Source organism: Poeciliopsis prolifica, unplaced genomic scaffold (genome assembly GCF_027474105.1).
Source record: "Poeciliopsis prolifica strain line A6 unplaced genomic scaffold, Auburn_PproV2 SCAFFOLD041, whole genome shotgun sequence".
Taxonomy (NCBI): Eukaryota; Metazoa; Chordata; class Actinopteri; order Cyprinodontiformes; family Poeciliidae; genus Poeciliopsis; species Poeciliopsis prolifica.
In genome coordinates, this window is record NW_026562416.1 from 1,254,662 (window position 1) to 1,278,648 (window position 23,987).

At 41.8% G+C, this 23,987-nt stretch overlaps 2 protein-coding genes and 1 long non-coding RNA gene across 4 annotated transcripts; 1 reads left to right on the top strand and 2 right to left on the bottom strand.

Annotated features, from left to right (window-relative positions):
* The first annotated feature begins 1,092 nt into the window (after window positions 1-1,092).
* On the top strand, window positions 1,093-4,521 carry olah (oleoyl-ACP hydrolase). Of its 2 annotated transcripts, none has more exons than XM_055055292.1 (6): window positions 1,093-1,358; window positions 2,092-2,230; window positions 2,437-2,536; window positions 3,108-3,277; window positions 3,342-3,424; window positions 3,583-4,521. In XM_055055292.1, the coding sequence occupies exons 1-6, from the start codon at window positions 1,244-1,246 to the stop codon at window positions 3,723-3,725; spliced, it is 750 nt and encodes a 249-aa protein (XP_054911267.1). In that variant the 5' UTR covers window positions 1,093-1,243; the 3' UTR covers window positions 3,726-4,521. The 2 variants fall into 2 exon arrangements, with proteins under 2 accessions (XP_054911267.1, XP_054911266.1); XM_055055291.1 differs by having other exon boundaries at window positions 1,272-1,479.
* On the bottom strand, window positions 2,228-3,224 carry LOC129375920 (uncharacterized). Its single transcript, XR_008607683.1, has 3 exons — window positions 3,085-3,224; window positions 2,452-2,602; window positions 2,228-2,341 (listed from the first exon to the last, which is right to left on the bottom strand). It is a non-coding gene; the product is annotated as an uncharacterized LOC129375920 (long non-coding RNA).
* Window positions 4,522-5,419: 898 nt separating the features above from the next.
* LOC129375919 (sodium/hydrogen exchanger 3-like) lies at window positions 5,420-17,516 on the bottom strand. The gene is given in 17 exon segments (XM_055055293.1): window positions 5,420-5,627; window positions 5,630-5,779; window positions 5,852-5,929; window positions 6,425-6,455; window positions 6,558-6,732; window positions 6,811-6,942; window positions 7,518-7,663; window positions 7,820-7,949; window positions 8,022-8,092; window positions 8,722-8,811; window positions 9,291-9,493; window positions 9,571-9,791; window positions 9,877-10,053; window positions 10,124-10,218; window positions 11,073-11,233; window positions 11,608-11,910; window positions 17,164-17,516. Coding segments are annotated over 17 exon segments (2,481 nt in total). The 5' UTR covers window positions 17,393-17,516; the 3' UTR covers window positions 5,420-5,538.
* Window positions 17,517-23,987: the final 6,471 nt, after the last annotated feature.

Genomic DNA, 23,987 nt, shown 5'->3' on the forward strand with positions numbered 1-23,987 from the left:
AGAGTTCTATAGTTATTCATATTTGATAGCTTTACAAAAAAAATAAACAAAAAATTGAATACTAACAATTTATCTAACGTTTCTATCTAGATTGGCTTTTAATGAACATTTATTTTCCTTTTTTCTTTCTTTATGATACATAAAAAATTTATTGATATGATATATAAGGAACTCCAACGTTGTGCATCATATTTCATCCCTGAACGAATTATAATTATTGTTAATTATTGTAGAATAATAATTATTATTAATGATTGTGTTATTATTTCTATAATACAATCTATTAATCTAATATTATAAAATATCAATATTACTATTATTATTAGTAGTAGTAATACATGCATTTATTATTATAGAATAATTATTATTGTAATAAATAAATAATAATAATGATAGTAATAACATTTATTGAAGTCAATTTTTTATGTTTCTGAACATCAACACACTTTTATAAACGCTATAGATAAAGACGGTAAACTGTTTGCTCATTCCACATAAAAAATAAAATAAAAACAAAATTTCTCATGATTTGAAATATTTCAAAATCTGTAAAATTACTGTAGAATATTCTTTGTATTGACTATTTGTCCCAAAAACTTAATTCCAAAATCGAAGAGAAAAAAAAAAAAAAATCAAATCTCAAAAGTGATCAAAGCAAAATGAAATGAACTCAAACAGTCGGTGGATCGTGGGTTCTGGTTTACTCAGTCCAAACAAAAGGTCAAACAGTCCAGCTCTTTGTTTTCTTTATTCAGTTTTTATCTAAAACCAAGTTACAGCCAAACCCTGCCTTTACTCCTGCACTTATTCTCACTAATAAAAAACTGACTCACTGATGACAGACAGACAGGTAAAAAACCATGTGACCACCACGTGACCAAGACTCAACATCTAAACTCTACATATTTATGCTGTGAAACACACCCGCTTCCCAAACTGAAATCAATTAACCAGTTAAGTGAATTACTAACCAAAAAACTTATTTAGAAAACAAAATAAACATCATAATTATAAATCAACTAGAAAAACAAACAAAATAAACTGAATAATCTACATTCTAATAACTAAAAATAATGGAGAAATAGCTCCTACATTCTTCTTCATTTATTATTCCCTGTTGATGAATCCTGTCACTCTCTGATGAATTCATTTGTAATTAGTATTAATATTATTTATTGTCTGGTTTCCTGTTTTTTCTGGGTTCCTGGGTGTTGTTCCTGATCCAGCCTCTAGATGTCTCCAGATGTCTCAGTTCCTGAACCACAGAAGAAAGACGGCAGGAAACGCGGCAGCAGCGACAGGCTGGCGGAGAAATACTTGGAAAAACGGCAGGATCCCGGTGAACCGGCATGGAGAAGGTGATCAGCTGCTTCCGGTGGAGACCGGAAGCTGTGACCAGGCTCATCTGCTTCCCCTGGGCAGGCGGGGGCTCCATCCATTACGCCCGCTGGGGGAACGTGCTGAACAGCTCCGTGGAGGGTAAAGCTCCTTCCTGCAGGACCTGCACTGCACTTTGCACCGCTCAACATGTCGGAAAGCTGCTGCGGGTTTTCAGCCAGATTTAAAATCCATCAAAATATATAATTAATCTGCTGCTCAAAGATAAATCCACCAAAGACACGGAATCAGTTTCCTGGCAGCAGCAACGAGGCGCATAGAGTCGCAATGATGAGCTGAACTGAAACATGTTACCTTTCATGGATAACATGTTTTTATCCATGAAAGGTAAAGAGAAGCCGCCCAACAATTTACCCAGGAGGAAAAAAACTATTTGGCAAAACTCAATTATGACTGTTTAACATTTTAAAATTACATAATCAGACAAACCAAAATGTTAATTATTGACCAAAATGACAATCATTTCTTTCTTTATTTAACTGCAGGTTTACAAAACAACCGACCAAATCACTGTTTTAAAATGTATACAGGAAGTTTAGAGAAAGCTAACTGTGCTAAATGTGTTAAAAGCATAAACGCTAAAGAGCTAATTAGCTCCGCTATTAGCGGAAGTGTACTCGCCACTGCTTTTTGTGTGTTCTGAGGCTTTATTTGAAACGTCTGTAATGGAGCTGTGGATCCGTTTGGCTCCAGTGCTCGCGGTGAAGCTGCCGGGTCGGGAGAGCCGAACCGGGGAACCGTTCTGTGACAACATGCAGCAGATCGTGGATGACGTCATCTCGGCTCTGCTGCCGCTGCTGAAGGAGAAACCGTTTGCTCTGTTTGGTCACAGGTGGGACATCTCACAGCCACTGGAAGGGGTGATGTGGATCAGTTTTGAGTAGTCAGTATGTTCCATCCAGCAGTCGGGGATTTCATTCTGGAGAATCAGAGTGAAATTCTCCTGGAGAAGTTTAAATAAACAACATAATGATCTCCTAATATCTCTTGGTTCTCTCAACAGACCACACTTTTACTTCTATCTAAATACTTTTTCAGTTTTGGAGCTCTCACCAGCTTTGCTGTTGCAGAAGATCTGAAGAAAGTTCACAACTTGGAGCCGGTCCACATGTTCCTGTCTGGAGCTTCAGCTCCACATGTGAGTTCATCATAATTCTCATGTTCATAAAGGCCTCAGTTCCTCCGGTTGCCATTATTCTCTAAACTGAATAAAATGTATAATACATTGATAAAACCAGACCATAACAACTGCTGATTTTAGTGTAATCATATGTTCATCCATGGCGGCCATTTTGAAAAATGTCCACCAGAAAAACAAACATAAAATCAAGAAAATATTTTCAATTTGTTGGCTATGATTTGATACCAAACATTCACCTAATTGGCAATTTTAGTACAAAACCGTATTTTCAGAGACAACAATAGCAGCCATCTTGAAATATCAAGACATTATCAGTAAATTTAATGTTTTTTTGATCTATTTGTGGGTGATTTAACACCATCTGTGATAAATATTAGAAAATGTAGTTCAGAAATGCATGTTACTTGGCGACCATCTTGAAAATGGCTGGCATTTTTTAGTGACCAATGTTATTTTTTGTCATAAAGTCCCTGAAAACATTTGCGTCAAGTCAGGTTCTTGTATCCGCATGCAAAATATTAAATTATTTCCTGCTCTCCATTAACCTGATGCTGTTTTACTCTTGTAGTCTGAAACTCGGCTTAAAGGTCCAAAACGAAGCGAGTTGTCGGACGGCGAGTTCCTCCGGTGGCTGGCGTCGGTCGGGGGAACGCCGCCGGAGCTGCTGGCAAATCCCGACGTTGTGAGGCTCTTCCTGCCGGCCCTGAAGGCCGACCTGCGCGTTGTGGAGAACTACAGGTCTGTGCCGAGACTCCAGTTCAGGCCAGACTCGCGTTTCACTGAACCGATTCCCTTTCTTTAGGCGTTCAGAACCAGACGCTCCGGTTCTGTCCTGTCCTGTTACGTGTTTCGACGGAAAGGAGGACGTCCCTCATGACTTACAGGGTCAGTCCTGATGAAAACTAAAAAACTAACCCCTTCTCACCTGGAAAAATGTCATGTTATCTGAGGGTAGCATGCACTTGAATTTATATTTGTGATGGAGACACTGACTCCTCCATTTCTTAAAGAAACACGATTGTTTCCATGTCTGTCCTGAGCAGCTTGGAGGAACGTCACGTCTGGAGATTTCACCGTCAAGATGTTTGACGGCGCTCACTTCTACCTGAAGGATGCTGGGAATGAAAAGATCCTGCTGGACTTCATCACAAACACTCTGGAGGCTGCAGAAATGCATTTTTTATGACTAAAGTGGCTATTGTATAGTCTGTAAAAAACGTTTCTCATAAAATGTCTGCATGTGAGTTTATAGAATATCACAAGCAAAACACAAAACGTTGGAAAACAAAGATGTTGAAAATCAGACGACATTTTATGTCCAGTTAAACACTGAACAGGTTTGGTTTACAGGAACTTGGTTTAAATACAGACAACACATCATCAGGATGTTAAACTCATTTTCACTTTGTTTCAGGATCATCACAGAATGTAACAAACTTAAAATATTAATGAACAGCTGCATTCAGTAATAAAGGATGGATCACTCCATCCAGGATTTCTGGAATCTGTTTTTTTGATCAAAGTCACAGATTTTCTGGTGGCAAATCAAAAACATCTGCAAGGAATTCTGCAATATTTGTGCTTATGTCTGGGGTTAATAGACTTTTTATTAGTCACCGTTTCGATCGCGATATAAACTTGACATCAAGTTTGCGAGTTCGCATCACTTAAACCCAATATTTTTGTGAAAAATTTGTAATAAACCAGAGGTCAGGAGTTAGCATCAGAGTTCCTGTCTGCCACAGAGAAAACTATGGCGGGCCAGATTTGGCCCCCGGGCCCTGAGTTTGATGCGCATGTCCTACATCTTACTCCCATCATTCTCCTGAAAATGTCGGTCGGCCCATCGATGTCCTTTAAAGAGGTATCATCTATTTTCCAGACATGGTGTCAATGCAGAGCACAATCAAGTAACTATGTTAACTTCAGTTGTTATAGAAATGCTATATCTGACTTAAAATAAATCTTACTTCCTGATTTAATGCCTGGAAATTGGGCCTCTGTGTCTTTAAGAGGCTCTTGCTCTTTCTGAAGCTCCGCCTCCAGGAAGTCATCCCAACATGGCTCCTCTATTTACCCTGTGATGTTTTTACCAGCGTTGCTCTTTGCTACGAGGTCAGCAGTTTCCATCTGTTTGCTAATTGGTGCTGGCTAGTCTGAAGGAGCTGAGTGGGGGAGGAGGTGCACCTCGGATGGTTGACATGGAGATGAAAGGATGTTCAAACCTGCATGAAAGAAACAAAGTAACACTCCAGATGTGTTGATGAAGGAAAAACATCGCAGAACAACGAAAAGCTCAAAAAGTATTTTACATGACACTTTAACTTTCAGTACAAAACTCCCAGTGTTTATTTAAATATGTAGAGCAGAAAAAACAAAGATTCTGTCGGTCGTTTCCTGATCCCACTTCTGACACCAAACGAGAGAAGGAAAAATATTGCATTGACCACATAAACTGAAGAGGAGAAATTTAAAAGACGGTGATGATTGTTTCAATACTTCTTTAAAGACGTTTCATGCTGAGATTTGAATGTTTATGTGCATAACAAACCGTGTTGGTTCTCAGCTGCAGAGAACATTTATCCAGTTTAAAATAAACTCCACCAAAACATTATTCATTTTATTTCTAAAGGATATTTTCATTCACACATGGATTAAATATCAAGCTGTCCTCTGCATGTCTGGCTTTACAAACTGATATAAATACATAAATGTGTCAAACATGAGAGGTTTTTACAGCATTTTATGTTAAACTCTCAGCAAAAAATAATAGACTGAAATTCAGATCATAGATTTGATTTTATGTCCCTTTGATCATAAACCCTCCTAAAACCATAACTTCATTTTCAAAGGTCTCTGCGTCACATTCAGAGACAGGAACCTCCAGAAGCACCGTCTGCAGGAAGCTGTTCATCCTCAAAACAGTTTCACTTGATCCTCCGGTTGACATCCTGGCATTCATCCAAAGTCTGAAGTCATTTCCTGTTCCTGTGGCGGCGCTACAGGTGGTCATCGTCTCTATAAGGTGGGGGCGGTGGTGTTGACGGGTCCTGGTCCCGGACGGACTCACCGGACCGCCCTCTCGTCTGAGGGCGGGGAGGTATCCGGGTGTCCTCACCTGGGCGCGCTCCGACGGCGCCACCGGGTTCACCTCCAGCTCGGCGTCCGCCAGCCAGGGGGGGATGTGCAGCGGCGAGGAGGGGTCCAGGTCCGGTATGAAGGCGGGGTTCTCCACTCCGGCTGCAGGGAAACGCAGAAACCGGGTCAAAATGAGTTCACAACGTAAAGGAATGGATGGTGCCGATGATCTACCTCCGGCTCTGTAGCTGACTCTCATGGGGAAGGAAGCATCGTAGCCTGAAGCGCCGTCTCCTTCTGAGAACTCAAAATCTGAAAAACATAGCGCTGTTTTTAGACAACATGAACAAAAAGGACGTTACCTTTGAGTTTGAGTGAGAAACTCCTATATTAGTGAGGAGAGACGGCGTCAACCGTCGCTAGGCGCGGTCGACCCGTCGCTAGGCGTGGTCCACCCCGTTGCTATGTCTGGTCTCTAGCGAATGCTAACTAGCATTAGCATTTATAACAGACTGTGCTAGCTGCAACGTACCAGAGAGCGATGAATAGAAGGAGAGAGGACAAGAGGCGCCACACCATAATGTAATTAACAGCATTAAGCCCCGCCTCCTGTCTCTGATGGTTGTTCCCAGTTAGCGCTGCGAGAAGGCAGAGGGGCACTGCGGCTTTAAGGCCTGCTGGCAGGTTAACCTGCAGCACCAAACTGGTTAAACTTCTTCGGTTTATTTCTGTCTCAGGTTGTGTTTGGGTTTTCAGATCTCGGTACTTGAAATGTTAAATCTGGTGCAGTTGGTTTCAGATGCTAACCTTCGTCTCCAGAGTGGTGCTGTTTTGGCATCTGCAATGGAAACAGAAAAGTTTAACTTAAGAGTGTATAAATATACGCAGCAGAGGAGGCTCTTAAATCAAGTTTCCTGTTCAATCAAACTGAGGGCTGGACCTTCGGCTCTCTCTTTGTGTGCTTGGTTATGGTCTTCGGTGGCGCCACGCCCATCTTCCCGGACTTGAAGGACTCCAGGCGGCTCCTCATGGTTCTCTGGAAGATCTCCTGCACCTCGTTTTCATCCTGGTTGATGTCCAAGTGGTTGCGGCTGAAGCGGTACGGGGTACCGGTGCTGTGGGCCGGAAAGCGTCAGAAATGAGGACGGATTTGGTGTTTGGGGCATTGGAGCCGCAGCTCCAGCCTGCTGGACGGGCCGACCTGCTTCCGGCCTTTGTAGAGATGCTGGTCCAGCAAGTGGTGAGAGTTGATGCCCTCTGCTTCTCTGAGGCCCCTCATGTTCTGCTCATGCAGCTCCAAACTGACCGACGGCACCGGCTCGCTCCTGCAGGCACAAACAGGATTGTTACTGGTTTTGTTCATGCTGCTTTACACGAGAAAAAGGAAATTCTGCCAAAATCTGAGCAGTTTTGTTTCTTTCATTACCTTTTTGTAATTGTAGGGTCAAAATAATCAACATTTTCAACTTGGAATACATTTTCACCTGCTAAATTATTGAATAAATAGACATCTAAGCTCAACAACAAATATATTTATAACGTTTAATTTGATATGCAAGTTCTTCACCATTTGTGGTTTATTCTAGACATTCATATTTTAAAAATGGAGGAGATCATTTCTGCCAAAATATTCAGAAGTTTTGAAAATAAGAAATTTTCTAGAAAAAAAACAAGGACATGTCTGAGCTTCAAACGTTGAAAATTCGCTAGAGAGGCTCAGATTTTGAGATTAAATTCAGAAATTTTCTCCAAAAACTTTGAAAAAAAAAACCTGAAAACATATTTCTGCACCTAACAGTCATTGACCTTCGGAGACGCATCGAGAGCATTAGGAGACCCGAGGAACATCTGGAGGTTTGGAAGGAAAACCTGAAGGAAGCGTTTGGAGTCGTTCTCTCACCTCATCGCCAAAGCTCCGCCCTGATCATTGGCCATATCCGTCATGAAGTCTGGCATTGCCTCTTCGTAGTCTTCCCCAAACTTCTTCTTGAAGTCAACAAACGCGCTTTCGTTGCGGATGAACTCCAGTGAGCCTCTGCGTTCACCCTGAAATAAAACGAGAGCGAGATGAAGTTTCATCACCTGCAGCCTCCCTGTGGAGAGCGGCGGATCGGCGCCCCGCTGATCGGCGCCTTACGGATTGGCGCCCCGCTGATCGGCGCCCTATGGATCGGCGCCCTGGGGTCAAAGGGACATCCTCACCTCTTTCACGTACTCCATCGCATCCTGCAGGTTCAGCTGGTGGAAGACGTTGTAGAGGCGGTCCTGCTTCTTCCTCTCAGACGGCTTCAGTAACAGCCTCGACATCCACTTCTCCTCGAAGTTCCTCCACCTTCAAGCAAGAATCCACTGAAACTCCTGAGGTTGGTGTTGGATTTACAACAAGCCTGTCTCCTGTTCTTACTTATTCCTCATGTAGTTGTCTCCTATTTGTCCTGAAATGTCCTCAATAGCAATCAGCATGTGTTCAAACACCTGAAACAAGACAAATGACAGACTTTGTAGCTTCCCAATCAGAGATCTTCAATGTGGGGCTTGTGAGATTTCTCATTGGATTTTTTAAAAAATATTCTTTTTAAATTTCCAAGTTATAATTAAATATACCTGAACATAAATCCAACATGTAACAAATTACTAAAATTAAATGTGACACACATTGTTTTGTTTCACTGAGAATTTAAGAATTTAACACATTTTAACGGAATTAAAAGGGCTGGAGTTGAATTAAGGCGCAATAACCACTTACACCACTGGGTGGCAGTGCTTCCCGCGCATTTTTCCCTGCTTTGCCCTCACAGGTGGATGAAGAAGAGCATTAGGAGTAAATGGCCTTATTTTAGTTTATTAACAGGTTACAACATCCACCAAGCACATGGATATGATCCCCAAAACGTTTCTGAACTTATAAAACACCTTATTTCATTTAATGGTCTTATGTTCACTTTGTTTTAGGAGAGAAGTAATCGTTTTACTGGGTTAGCGTTTCGGCGCTGCTATGCTAGCTCCTATGCTAGCTGCTAGGCTAGCTTAGCGACATATGTTTATATTATTGGGGTCCCAGGTTGAAAAATGTCGAACTCGGACTCTTTCATTCAGATATTTACCTTGTTCTGTACTTTTTCTATGAGTGTGAGCTCAGCGATTGCGGCTCGCTTCACTTTCAGCCACTGAACCAAAGGTTTCATCGTCACTCCCTGCAAGTCAGAAATACACAAAACAACATGAGAATCAAGGCAGCACAAGGTGTTTAGAGATGAATCAATAACATATTTCTAAACTATTTATTAGCCATCTATGAGGGGAGCCATATTGTAAAGTGGTGCCCATTTTGTAAAGCAAATTATCATTTTTGTACTTGCATTTTCCCCCACAGAATAAATTATAAAGGCTGGATTTCCCTTAATTTTTAGTGTGAGGTGAAACTGCTGCGCTAATACAGAAATGTATTGTTTTAATATCTTTTACCACTTTTTAAAATTCTTGTTGGAGAATTACTTCCTGTTTTGTAAGAACTTTCTGTTGCTGACTGGATGGATCAGATGCATGATGGAGTCGATACAGAAAGTTGTGTTTATGTATTTTTGGAGCAGAGAAGATGAAAGTGTCTGAATAAATGATGGTCTGAAGGGACCGTCATGTGACAGGAAACAACCAACCAACCGTGAACGCTCACCTGGAGAATCACGGTGAAGTAGACGACGATGAGAGTCGTGCACACCATCAGGTTCTTCTCCTTTATCTTTGCCTCATCCAGATTCACTGCCAGTCCGTAAGCCACAGCCCCTCGCAGGCCACCGTAGCTCATAATTATCTGGTCAACAAAACTTATGGGGACGAGTCGGTACCTGTTCAGGATCCAGGTGAGGAAAAACACACCTGAAACATAAGCAGGAAGGGTCAGGTCCGCGACTGGTCGATTTCCCTCTCAGACAACGAAGGCCAGAAACTCTCACCGATGAATCTGTAGATGAGGATGAAGAGCAGCGTGAGGAGGATGAAGCCCGTGTTCCAGACCCAGATGGTCTTATCGATGGCGGAGATGCCGAGGAAGACGAAGATGATGGTTTCTGAGCCATTGGCGAAGACCTTCATGGCGTAACGGACTGTTTGGATGGAGTTTTCGTCCATGTTGGAGTTCATGTACTTCTGACAGCAAACGCCACAGAAAACGATCCTTCAGATCAAGAACAAAATCTCCTTAGCTTCACGTCCATAGTGCTGATTTTGGCCAGATTTGATCTATTTAACAGATTTCTCACGAGAGGATGGACGACAGTGACAGCATCTCGGCGGTGAGGTAGGCCAAGTATCCCAGGACGAAGATGAAGCCCGGCTCAATGATCTGGATGTTCTTGGTGCATCTGCTCAACAGAGATATCAGCAGGCCGAACACAAAGCCCAACAGGGAACCGCCGAACGCCACAACAAGAAGGAAACTGTTGAGAAAAATAGAAGAGATTCATGGTTATCCGCCTTCACCAGGTCACATCGTTCCCAGATAAAAACTCTTTAAATGTCTCACTTATTCCCTTGATGATCTCCTTAGCATCGATTGCACTTCCTCCAAGAGACACGAACGCGTCGAAGACGTTGAAAAGCACCTAACAATGAGAAACAACTGGTGAACGTTGATTTAAAGTCCGGGTGTTCGGATCAAGTACAGAAAAAAGAGGCCGAAGCTGTTTACACCTCCTGTGTCGTTAAAAACATATCTCCACTACAATGTTTTAAAAATTAATAATATGCACAAAAAAACAAAGATTATGAGATTAATCTCTGAACGTTTGAAAAAACGTTTGAAAAAACGTTTTTAAAAAGGTTTTTCTAACAATTCCAAAATTTGAAAGTTTTTCCTTGCAAATTTTGGATTTTTCTCAAACATTCTGAGGTTTTTTTTTCACAATTTATTTAATTCTGAAACTTGAAAACTGCTTGAACAATTTAGACATTGGGAGCTCAGAACTGTTAATAAAATTTTTAAAGATTAATTTCAACCTTTCTGAGAGTTTCGAGCAAATTTTTAACTCTTTGAGCTCAGAAATTTTCAAATATTTTCTAGAAAATTTCTGACATTATTCTCAATATTAATGGGGAAATGTATTTTTTCATCTACAAAACCTTTCTATCTACGATGCCATAGAAAGGTTTCTATCAACATGAAGACACTAATGTGTTCCTGAGTGTTGTTTTAAACATGCCAAACCCATAGGGGGCAGTGTAGTGCAAAGCTAAAACCTGTCAGCCAATCAGAATCCTTGTAACAACCCACACGTCAGAGCAAGTATGTGGTTATATATATTATTTCTTATGGGCTGTAATTTTTCTCAAATCTCCACTTCATTCAGAAGTCTTTTAGTGACATTAGACAATGTTCGCATGTGGTTCATATATAAAATCCATAAAGATGTTTTAGTTTCCGCAGCAGGTCTGCAGCTTCGTGTGGACATGTACAAACCACCGTAACGCCGTCGTTGAGCAGCGACTCTCCGAACACCAGGATGAACAGCACCTCGTTGACGTGAACCTGCTCAAACACGGCGATGACGGCGACAGGGTCAACGGCGGCCATCAGGCTGCCGTACAGCAGGTACTGCAGCAGCCCGATGTCAATGTCGCCTGCAAGACAAGAGTCAGGGAAAAATCACATGACAATTATCCATTTAAAATGAGACTTTTCCTCAAATCTATTCAGTTATTTTGTAAGACTTATTATTTTACATTATTTTTGTTTTGGTAAAATAGTTTTATTGAAGATCTTAAAGAAAACTTCAAATTCTAATTTGAATTTTGTTGTGCTAGTTTCATGGCACAAGCTAATTTCAAATTATAAAACAAATGCATGAAAAATATTTGCTTTTTTTTTGTTATTTTGAAAATCTAATCTGAAATCCACATTTCATCAATTTTTCCCACAAAAATAAAAAAGCATAGATTTTATGTTGCATTTCAAAGCAAAAGTCAACAGCTGGTCCAATAGAAACTCTAGTTACCCATGGCTCCGCCCTGGTGGCACCCCCACAGCGACAGCCCCAACGTGGCGGCGTTCCAGCACGTGCCGATGACGGCGTGAACCAAGATGGCGCCCAGGTTGGTGAAGAAGAGCTTGTTGGGCATGGAGTAGCCGGTGTCCAGGATGATCTGCGGCAGCAGGTAGAAGAAGAAGACGGTCGGGGTGAGCTTGAAGGTCTGGGCCTGGTCCGCGCCCCACACCATCCCGCCCAGGATGAAGCCGAAGCCGATGAGCAACGCGCTCTCCGGGATGAAATTGGTGACATTGTGGTTGGCCTCAATGACTGGAGGGGGACAGGTCAGACGGGACAGTCAGTGAAAGCACAACGAGGCCAAACCAGTCAGTATGTCCTCAGCTTACACGTCTTTGTTTAATTATTCTGAACAGAAATCGGCAGCAAACCAGGCTGTTCTTTTAAAACGGTTTCCAAGCCACGTTTAGATGCGCCTTACTGCCACCTACTGGAACGGAGGCTCAGGATGCTGAATATGCCAAACATTTATAAACTACAGTCATAAAACAAAGCAAACAGCAGAAAATAAAAGCTGCATTAAAAAGGCTGCTTGGGCCAGTAGGAGGGAAAAATGACATTCATATAAAAAACAGAGAAATATTTAGATTAATCTCTGATCTTGAAAAGTCAGAAACTTACAATAAAAAAAACTGTAATTTTGAGTTTTATCTCACAATTTTTTGAAAAAGAAACATGGAACTTTCTGAGTTTAAAGGTCAACAACTAGCCAGAAAAACTCCAAAATGTTATGATTAAACTCAAGCCTTCAAGAATTTATTTTATTGAATTTCCTGTAATTTATCTAAATTTCTAAGTTGTTTTCCTAGGAAAATTTTGACTTTACAAAGTCAGAATTTAATTTTTTTTCTTGTCAACTCAAATGTTGGAGCTGTTTAGATTCAAGCTAAGCTAAACACTTAGCTGCCTGTGAATCACCAGTTTACCAGTTTTAGCGAGCTGAAAACATAAACATTTGGAGCAAACAGACAAACGTAGATTTACAAAATAAAAAAGTAATATGCTATAACTGTCAGTTTTACTGTAACCGAAGCGTGTATGAACAACGTCTGTCAGGTTGCAAATCATCGACTGCTGGTCTGAGACGCACCACTTTGTTCAGATTTATGATTAACCAGCCAGAGGACAAATGAAACCATTCAACTTTTCCCTTTGCAAAATATTATTTCACCTCACCAGGTGTGACTCAAGCTTTATTTTTCTAAAAAAAAAAAGAGAAGAAGTCTGAGTATTACAAAAGAAATAGAAGTGATATAAAAAGATGCAGCAGACCGAACTTTACGACCTTCAGGATCCTGCAGACTATCGATCCACAGGAGTTTGGAGAGGACAGATCTGAGGGATAAACGGAGGAACGTCTATTCTGTCTTTTAAAAGCATTTTATTTAAAGTTTCTAAAATGGAAATCATTTTTATGGATTGTTTATAAGAGAGCAAAATAGATGAAAAATATTCTTTTTGTTGATAAGGTAACATTTCGGACCCTTCACTTACGGAGTTTGCCAAAGAAGCACACCATTACCCACAATGCAACGAGGTAGGGGGGCTCCACATGGTGCCATTTAAAGGAGACGATGGGGATTCCGGTGGCGTTGCGTCCGCCGCTGTGTTCATGATGGGATTCCTGCGGCGCCGCAGCCGAGATGCAGCAGAGCAGCAAAACCAGGATCATCATGATGGGGACCAATCAGGAGCCGCTCTGCTGTCCTCCTATCTGCCGTTGGTCATCCTCGTTCCTGAAGCGTCGCGGCTCAGGAGCTTTCCCGACCCGGAGCGTTCCCGACCCGGACCGCAGCCTTTTGTAGTGGAGCCGGCGGTGGGAGTGACGGACCGCTCTGGTTACTCAGTCACTCCTCGCTCCTTGCTCTGTTTGCTCTTTCCGGTCCCTAACAGATTTTTCAGTTTTACCGAGACAGAGTTTTGTACGATGGAGCAGAGGTCAGAGGTCACTGGTGCGGCGCTGGACGTCCCTTCAGGAGGTTTTTAAGTCGTCAGTAATGATTGACCTTCATGTTTCTCAATCTTGGCTAAAGACTCTCCGGATGTGAGTGAAATAATGGAGTCGTCTTCACAGAACAAACTGTAGAGATTTTTCCATTTTAATTTATTCCGCTGAACTTTATCCAGATTTTTATGAAATAAACCAGAACTATTTAAGTTTTAAATTCAGTGTTTTTGGTCCAGTTTCTAGTACAAATGTCTTTTCATTCAGAATAAGACAAAACTGACTTATAAATACATTTTCAGGAAGAAATTAGATTTTTTAAAAGCAAATAATTCCTTAATATTTTAAACAGTTCTAGTTGCATTGGCAGATTGTTTCTCTTTTAACTAAACATTTTCTCATGTTTCTAAGTGACATAATCTGGCTGTGAACTGGTACTCCTTCATCTACAAAGTGCTTCTGATAGCCTGGGTTTGTTGCGGTACCAGCTGGCTGACCCGGTTTGTTCTGTTTGGACCAACAGAGCCGTTCTGTTGGAGCAGAACAAAGAGCGACTCTCTCACCAGACAGACAGGATTTGTTCTCACGCTGGATGGAAGAACAGAACCAAACCTTGAGAACCAGAACAACCGTTGAGTCGACGCACCTGGAGTCGGTGGTTCTGTTGGACCCGGCTCGATATTGACACAGGTTTGGACCACCAGTTAAAAATCATATGATGTCTGATCTACTTGGATTTGTGATCCAACCAGGTCAGTTTTTATTCTTTGTTCCTAATGACATCATATTTTTCCCAGTCGATGGAAAAGTAGAAACTCTGAACATTTTATAATGCAGGTAACATGTTAACTACTCATAACTAGTTGACAGAACCCCGTTAAAATGCTGAGTGATTTATCCGCTGCATCCAGACGGTTCTTAAAGTCACAATTAACTCATTATTCTTGACGGTTTTATAGGAACAAATGAAACGGCGGGAGCAAAAACAAACAACAAACACGACAGGTTAACCTGTAACTCCAGACTGGAACGCCTGAATCCCAGAATAAAGTCACCAGTAGACGGAGGAAGGGGACGAGTGAAGTTCATGAGTTGGACTTATAAATGTTTGAACACGTAGAAATTTGGTTAATAGACCAAAACCACAACAGAATCAGCTTTCCACACTGCAAAAACACAAAATCTTACCACGTTTGGTCTGGTTTATAGTGCAGATCCCTTAAAATAAGATGAAAGTCACTTTTTGAGTTTGTTCTGAATCAATAATTCCTTGATACCAATAAAAAAGTTCTGCACTAGCAGATGATTCCAGTTATAACATGGAAAAATGCCTTTTTAAAATTAGAACTGGAACTTTTCCATCAATATTAACTAATAATTTACTTTAAACAAGCTCCTGTTGCTTGTTGAAAAGTTGCTTGTTAGTTTTTGTTTTATTTTACGAGCTCGATTTCACTAGACTAGAAACTAAACCAAAATTGACTTGCTAAGATTTTGTTTTTGCAGTGCAGAGCTCTGACTCTTCCTTTCACCCCAGACTGGCGTTAATCTTCGTTCATGCAGGAAAAACTGGGAAATAAACTGATATTTAGTCAACATTTAGACTTTTATGTGTCCCTGCAGCTGCTCAGAGTACAGTAGCACTCAGAGCTCCTCTGTTTCACCTTTGTGGCGGTTATACAATGATTGAAAGCCTAGTTAAAGGCCGGCCACTGTTCTGTAGCTTATTGGTTAATAAAACGTTAAAAGCGTTCATGCGCAGCGGCACGAATCGCACCCGGATGATTTACAGCATTTAAATCACATAAAATCATTCATTTACGTTGTCCACAGAAATGTGACCTTTTTACGGCTGTTGTGTAAACAAGGAGCCACTAATGGCCATGAGCCCAGTTCAGACATGGAGGTCCGCCTGCGGAGGGCCGCCTACGGAGGTCCGCCTGCGAAGGGCCGCCTGCGGAGGGCCGCCTGCGGAAGTTATGCAGGACGTTCGACCTTTTGTTCCTGTTCCTGTTCTGCAGACACGTTCTGGCTGTTTTTACAAGAAGTTACCTGGTTTTCTTTTAACCTTTTATGATCTAACGGGCATTCAGCCATGAAATTGGTTCAAAACTCCAGGGATGAGCCACAGTTGTGTCAACACACAGCACAGAAATTGGCAAAGAAACTATGGGGGGTTTTGTTACCGGCAGACTGTCTGAAAAAAACACCTAGTGGTTCTCTACCTTAACAAAACACAGAACAGAAACAAGAACCAGACTGAAAATGATCTATAAGAGCCCAGAGTCCTGAAAAAGACTTTCAAATCTTCCTGGAAACGGTTAGAAGTCTTTAGGCCTCCTGATCAGCTGCTCAGGCCTCTAGACCTTTACAGGACAGTGAAGGACAAGTTGGCACTAAAGGATTTCTGGAAACTCCACAGAACTGCAGCCTGAAGAGAGAAACTCGTTCCTGAATCCTGCAAGATGTGAAACTGGACCAGCTTCCAGCATCTTCTGATTTATAAACCCTGGAGAAACGACTCAGGTGGAGAAGATCAGTTACTCTGAAACATTAGTTCTGCTAATGCCGAAGCAATAATTATAACAGTTGTGCTAATCCTCAAGCAAAATTATAAATATTGGCTGTTCTAATATTTATTCAACCAGAAAGTATGCAGGTGATCTGATTTATCAAAACAAATTTAATGCAGGGAAGATTAGCTGATGCTGTCAGCGCGCTAGCTGTTCCCACAACTGTAACGATGCAACATTTTATTTAATCCAACGACTCAGTTTCCATAATTCAACAAAGAAATATTGTCAAATTAATTAGTTCTGCAGATTGTTATTTATTCAACACTTTATTGATTGAATTATGGCAGCTTAGATCCAAACAGTGAAATGTTTTAGTTATTAGAGAAATGATCGGCTTATTAAAGCAAACATCATCATCCTCAGTGAATGATGAAGGTTCAAAGATCCGTCAGTCATCCCAGAAATGAGTCTTACAGAACCAGAACATCAGAACCAGAACATTCCTGGATTTACTGTGTTCATTTCCTCCGTCTCATAGTGAAACCTGAACATTTATAAGGCCATATTTAAAGTTTAAAGTTCTGCATTTTGAAACTCTAAATAAAAGCTCCTTCATGTCCTGCTTTCAACAAAATAACTCAAAGAATCATTTTGACGCTCAAACTGTTTGTTTTCTCTTGTTGCAGAAACTATGTCAAATTAATAAAAGCAAGTCAAACTTTAAAAGATGCCCTGAAAGTTTAAATGTTATCATAAATAGAATTTAAAAAACAAATGAGCTAAATAAGAAGTTGTTTTGGTTTCTGTCTGGAAAATGTAGATAATTGTCAGTGGAATTTAAGTTTCTGCACCAAAAATACATTTTGTATTAGTAGAAAATATTTTAATTCACTTTAGTTCTGCTCAGTCCAGTTTTTTTAAGCTCTTCTGTTTCATTTTTTTATTCTTGATGATTTTTGACAGGTAGAAAATTTAACTTTTCTTCCAGACCTGATGGAGAAAGTTTTGTGTGTTTGTGACGTTTTCTAGTTTTTCTGGACTCACCCAGTTTGCAGAGCCAGGACACCAGGACCCAAAGCGCCACCAGGTACGGCGTCTCCACATGGTGCCATTTCCACGTTACGATGGGCAGCGTCTGGATGGCCGGCGTCTCGTGCCCGGACCCCGACGTCTCGTTCCCGCTGCTGGAGGCCTCCGAGGTTTCGCTGCTGGCCAGGCTGGAAGCCGCCATCAGCAGGCAGAGGAACAGCGCCGACCTCCATCGCGCCGCCATGTTTGCTGGAAAACGTCTGCTTCCTTTCAGCCGCTCAGATCCGTGCTCTCATTCCTCCTGACCTTTGACTCCTGTCCCAACATCCGGACGCTGTTCCTCAGAGAGCATGACGGCCCGGTTCTGGCGTCCTGCCAGCCGGGATCGGGTTTTCTACTGCAGGTGAAGCTCAGCCCATCCTGATGCTCCACCTTCTCCCCCACGTCTCACCTGGACCGGTTTGTTTGGCCACTCAGAGGCTCCACTGATGCTTTTGTTTCTTTATAAACTGAGAATCCGGGTTAAATTGCTTAGGGTTCTTCATTATGGCCTAGTTTTATTTCATTGTGACTTTTTGTCCAATTCATTTAGTTTTAGTTCATTTTTACAGTGTGTTTGCTAGTTGTCAGTAGTTAAGTATTAAGTAATAACAGTAACGTTATAAGTCTGGATCAAGCAATAAGTCCTTATAAGACTTATTGTTCTCAGTAGAACAATAAGTCTTGTTAGGACTTATTGTTCTCAGAATTTAGGTGGAGATGGAGAACTTATTGTTCACAGAACAATAAGTCTCAAAACTCTGATTCTGGAAAAGATCTGACAGGAACAGGAGGAAACCGGGTGGCAGTCAGAGCCGAGGACATGAGGGAGATTCTTCAGACGCTTGTTTTGCTTTGTGCTGACCTTTGACCTTTTCAGTCTTGGTCGAAGCAGAACATGATTCTTCTTTGTTTGGGTGATAACTGATCGGTAAAGATGATTGAAGAGCCGTAAAACGTTTCCCTTCTACCTGAATGATGATGTTCTAAGCACATATGTCAAAGTCAAGGCCCGCAGGCCACAGCCAGCGGCGTTTTGCCCGCACCAAGTCTACATTCCCCACAATGCAACGGTAGCGCTTGAAGTCACTGCAGCACAAGTGGCTTCATTGTTCATCAGCAATCAGAGCAGAGATCAACTTTCAGGTTCCCTCCTCAAAAATGGCTAAAGGTTTAGTGACGCTGAGAACAGAGAATAGTTACTTTTAATGTAACTTAGTTACTTTCCAAATCAAGTAATCAGTAATCTAAGTTATGTTTTCAAGGAGTCAACAGTAATCTGATTAAAGTTACTTTTTCAAAGTAACTATGCCATCACTGCCTGTGTGTCTTCTGTGTGGAGAAAGTTTGGCTGTAATGAAAGAATATAATCTAAGAATATAATCTGAGAATATAATCTAAGAATATAAACTAAGAATATAATCTGAGAATATAATCTAAGAATATAAACTAATATAATCTGAGAATATAATCTGAGAATATAATCTAAGAATATAATCTGAGAATATAATCTGAGAATATAATCTATGAATATAATCTAAGAATATAATCTGAGAATATAATCTGAGAATATAATCTAAGAATATAAACTAAGAATATAATCTGAGAATATAATCTAAGAATATAAACTAAGAATATAATCTGAGAATATAATCTAAGAATATAATCTGAGAATATAATCTATGAATATAATCTAAGAATATAATTTGAGAATATAATCTGAGAATATAATCTAAGAATATAAACTAAGAATATAATCTGAGAATATAATCTAAGAATATAATTTGAGAATATAATCTGAGAATATAATCTATGAATATAATCTAAGAATATAATCTGAGAATATAATCTAAGAATATAAACTAAGAATATAATCTGAGAATATAATCTAAGAATATAAACTAAGAATATAATCTGAGAATATAATCTGAGAATATAATCTATCAAGTTTCTCAGAAACACACAAAGACAAGAATATGGACATCATAGAGCAGCACAATAATGCATTTTCAGTTTATAATGCATGCACTTTAATTTATGTATTTGTCTTGATATTAAGAAATCAAGCAGTAGCTTGAAGGGTCTTGCCTAAGGACCCAGACTGGATTCGAACCTAGCTCTCTTGGGTGAATAGATAAGGCGTCAGTATATCACCCAAGAGGGCAGGGTTCGAATCCAGTCTGGGTCCTTAGGCAAGACCCTTCAAGCTACTGCCTACCTCATACCATGAGAGATACTAAGTTGCGTAACATGCCGGCTCAGACGTCGCCCGGCCAAACAAGGTCTGCGTCAGGTGTTGGGGAACCAGAGCACCTTGATGACAAATGGGCTACTGGAACAAGACGGAAATGGGCGAGAGATGAAAATGTGGATCTGTTGGAATGCTACTACTCAAGTAACCCTAGTCAGAGGGGTTACATGCAAAGACTGGGGAAGGAATGGTCACTTCGACATCCCCAGTCAACACTAAGCGCTAAACAACTAGTAGCTCAGTGTTCCAACATCCGCAAACGGCAACTGCTATCACAACATGAGATTGATGAGATACAACACAAATGCTACGGCAAAAAGGAGGAACCCGGATGTCAGAACTGTGGGGACTTAACTACAAGTCCCCACCCAGTGAGGGGATACACGGCCCCAATGAGCGAAACAGAGCTGAACGAGACAGCTGCTGACCTGAGAGAGAGAATCATGACCCGAATGACAACCAGGCCTCCCTGGCACCAATTACAACGGCTGAGTGAAGTACCATCAGAAAGTCTCATTGAAAATGTGAATGCAGCATTGAGAACGATCCCTACCAACACCATAACAGAAACCAATGAGCTGATCTACAACTCAGCATCAGTGATCCTTGAGATACTTGGCTATAAGGGCAACCATGAGACCCAATACCCACCATGGAAAAGACAGTTAGAGGCTAAAATCAAGGTCAGAGCTCCACAAGGGTACAATGAAAAGACCAGTATCCAGAAAGTACAGGCAGATACCCATACCTGAAGCACTCGAAACTGCCAAACAGAGGCTCCAAGCCTTGGCCAGCCACCTAAACAGATACACAAGGGAGAATGAATCCAGAAGGATTAACCGGCTCTTCTCCACTCAACCAGCTAAGGTGTACTCTCTCAATGGCAGGGTAAGGCTGGAGACTGAACAATACTGGAAAGGCGTCCCACAATAGTAATGCACAGTGGCTGATCTCTCTACGAGAGGATCACAGCAACCTCCCTGAGCAAGCCCCGGTAACCATCACTGTGACAGATGTTCAAGAAAGACTCTCAGGCATGAAAAATTGGACAGCACCAGGGCCTGACATGATCCATGCCTACTGGCTAAAGAAACTCACTGCTCTCCATGAGCGACTGGCAGCCCAAATGAACCAGCTGCTACAAAGTGGGACTCACCCTGAATGGTTAACTGAAGGGCGGACAATCCTAATCCAGAAGGATCCATCAAAGGGTCCAGTCCCACCCAACTACCGACCAAACCTCTCCACAACCTGGAAGCTCATGTCAGGCATCATAGCGGCCAAGATAAACAAACACATGGATAAACACATGAGCACGGCACAGAAGGGTATCGGTGTAAACAGCAGAGGAGCCAAACACCAACTCCTCATAGACCGCACAGTTGCCCGAGACTGCAAAACCCGACACACCAACCTGTGCATGGCTTGGATCGATTACAAGAAAGCCTATGACTCAATGCCGCATACTTGGATCATTGAATGCCTACAGATGTATAACATCAACAGGATTCTGAGAGCCTTCATTGCAAACTCGATGAAGCTGTGGAAAACCACCCTTGAAGCCAACTGCAAACCACTTGCACAAGTGTCCATCAAATGTGGCATATACCAAGGAGATGCTCTGTCCCCGCTACTGTTCTGCATAGGCCTGAACCCCCTCAGCCAAATTATCAACAAGACTGGCTACGGATACAGACTCAAAAATGGGGCCAACATCAGTCACCTACTCTACATGGATGACATCAAGCTGTATGCCAAGAGTGAGCGAGACATCGACTCACTGATCCACACCACCAGGATCTACAGCATGGACATTGGGATGTCATTCGGACTAGAGAAGTGTGGTCGGCTGATCACAAAGAGGGGGAAGGTGATCCGCACAGAAGGAGTCTCACTCCCACAAGGAACAATAGCAGACATAGAGGACAGTTACAAGTACCTAGGTATACCACAAGCAAATGGCAACCTCGATGAGGCCACAAGGAAAGGAGCCACAGCTAAATACCTCCAACGAATAAGGCAAGTCCTGAGAAGCCAGCTCAATGGCAAGAACAAAATCAGTGCGATAAACAGCTATGCCCTGCCAGTAATCAGATACCCTGCTGGAATAATTAGCTGGCCAAAGGAGGAGATAAAAGCCACAGATATTAAGACTAGAAAGCTACTAACCATGCATGGAGGGTTCCATCCCAAATCCAGCACCCTGAGACTGTACACGAGCCGCAAGGACGGAGGCAGAGGACTAGTGAGTGTGAGAACCACTGTCCAGGACGAAACAACTAAGATCCATAAATACATCAGGGACAAAGCCTCAACAGACAATGTGCTCAGTGAATGTCTCAGACAACAGGGAACGGAGGTTGAGGTGCCAGAGATACCATCATGGGAGGACAAGCCCCTACATGGGATGTACCACCAGCAAATAACCCAAGTGGCTGATATCAGTAAATCCTACCAATGGCTGGAAAAAGCTGGACTCAAGGACAGCACAGAGGCCCTCATCCTGGCCGCCCAGGAACAGGCCCTAAACACCAGAGCAATAGAGGCCCAGATCTACCACACCAGACAAGACCCAAGGTGTAGGTTGTGCAAGGAGGCCCCTGAGACAGTCCAGCACATCACAGCAGGGTGCAAGATACTGGCAGGGAAAGCGTACATGGAGCGACATAACCAAGTGGCAGGCATTGTGTACAGAAACATCTGTGCAGAATATGGACTGGAAACCCCGAGATCAAAGTGGGAAACACCCCCAAAGGTGGTGGAGAACGCCAGAGCTAAGATCCTGTGGGACTTCCAGATCCAGACAGACAGAATGGTAATGGCGAACCAACCAGACATTGTCGTAGTGGATAAACATCAGAGGAAAGCCGTTGTGGTAGATGTAGCAATACCAAGTGATTGCAACATCAGGAAAAAGGAGCACGAGAAACTGGAGAAATACCAGGGCCTCAGGGAAGAACTGGAGAGGGCCTGGAAGGTGAAGACCACAGTGGTGCCTGTGGTCATCGGGGCCCTCGGGGCAGTAACCCCAAACTGGAGCAGTGGCTACAACAGATCCCAGGAACAACATCAGACATCTCAGTCCAGAAATGTGCAGCAGTCCTTGGCACAGCCAAGATACTGCAGAACCCTCAAGCTCCCAGGCCTCTGGTAGAGGACCCGAGCTCAGAGGATAAGAACCACCCGCGGTGGGTGAGAAGGGAATTTTTTTTTTATATATATATTCAGAAAGCTTTCTTAAAACTATACTATTATTAAGTTGGCAGGTGGAAAATGGCAATATAAATTATTTTATCATATTTTTCCATTATTACAGGTGAGGCTCTGCCTTACCTGCCTCACCTTCCATGGTTACCATAGTCACTGGTAACTATGGCAACCAGTGACAGTTTAAAAGCCCACTGACACTTTCTGAAACTATGACATCACAATGTGACTCCAAAGGCAGAATTCTGACATCACCAGCGATTATAAAAGTTCCTCACATCGATCTACTGATGTCACAACCTGTTAGCAGCCATTGGTGATACGTTTGTCTTGAGAGTTCGTTTAGCAGTTCACAGTAAGATCTTCAACTTTGTTTGGTGCTCATTTCTTTAGGAGATTGACATCAAACTTAACTTGAAATTTTACCGAGATTCTAGAAAAGTGATTAACAACCCGAATCAACAAAAGGATACAATGCAGTCCAACCAACAGACAGTAGAAGAGGTCGCATCCGACAACATTGTGGAAAGGGAGTTACAACCACCCAAGCCACCCAAGCGCAAAAAAAGAAAGATGTCATTTGCAGTGTGGTGGGAGCTGCACGCAGCTGAGGAGCTGAAGAAGTCTGCCGAAAATATCGAACTGCAGGACTCTTCAATGCCAGCTGAAAAAGAACCAATCACCAACACACTGGAGACAGTAGATGACAAAGGGGACAAACACCTTTCTAAGAGTAAGCGCAACAAGAAGACCGCACTGTTGTGGAAATCCTTCCCCGAGGAAGGTGCTTGCATTGATCTTTTGTTTATTGCTGGAAATGATGACATCAGTAATGGTACTCTGGCAGAACAACAAAGTCATCAGGCAGCTTTGCCCAGTGTTGAAATAAGAATTTTAAAGTAGCACAATAGTACATAAGTTAACTTTTAGGTTAAGATAAACTTAGATACAAATCCAAACTGGGACAGCTGGTGACTCTTTGAACTTACATAAATTTCTAATCAGAAAGCAGTCTTATACTCCTTAAGGAACATTTCAGACAGGGAGTATATTGGCTATCAGGGCAATAAATTCTTTACTCAGGGTTGAATAGTTCAGGCAAACACTAAAAACTATAGAAGTCTGTTCCAACATATAATCAAACATATTGGTATATTTCTTTAAGCATTAAAAAGTATGTTTTTAATTAGTTAGTTTAGATCCAAACTTATAGTCATTATTTAGCATTACATTTTGTGCAAGCTTGGTTAAAAATACAAACTACTTTCTTGTTGAAGCATCTTGAGGCAGAGATAACGTTCCAGTTCCACGCTGTAAATCAGGTCGGAGCCTGGTACGGAGG

What these genes read in the sequence shown, in the direction of transcription:
- olah (XM_055055291.1), top strand. Translation starts at nt 1,350, where the DNA reads ATGGAGAAGGTGATCAGCTGCTTCCGGTGGAGACCGGAAGCTGTGACC. An exon ending in CGCGTTGTGGAGAACTACAG is followed by an intron (nt 3,278 to 3,341) that starts GTCTGTGCCGAG and finishes CCCTTTCTTTAG; the next exon opens with GCGTTCAGAACCAGACGCTC. An exon ending in CGTCCCTCATGACTTACAGG is followed by an intron (nt 3,425 to 3,582) that starts GTCAGTCCTGAT and finishes TGTCCTGAGCAG; the next exon opens with CTTGGAGGAACGTCACGTCT.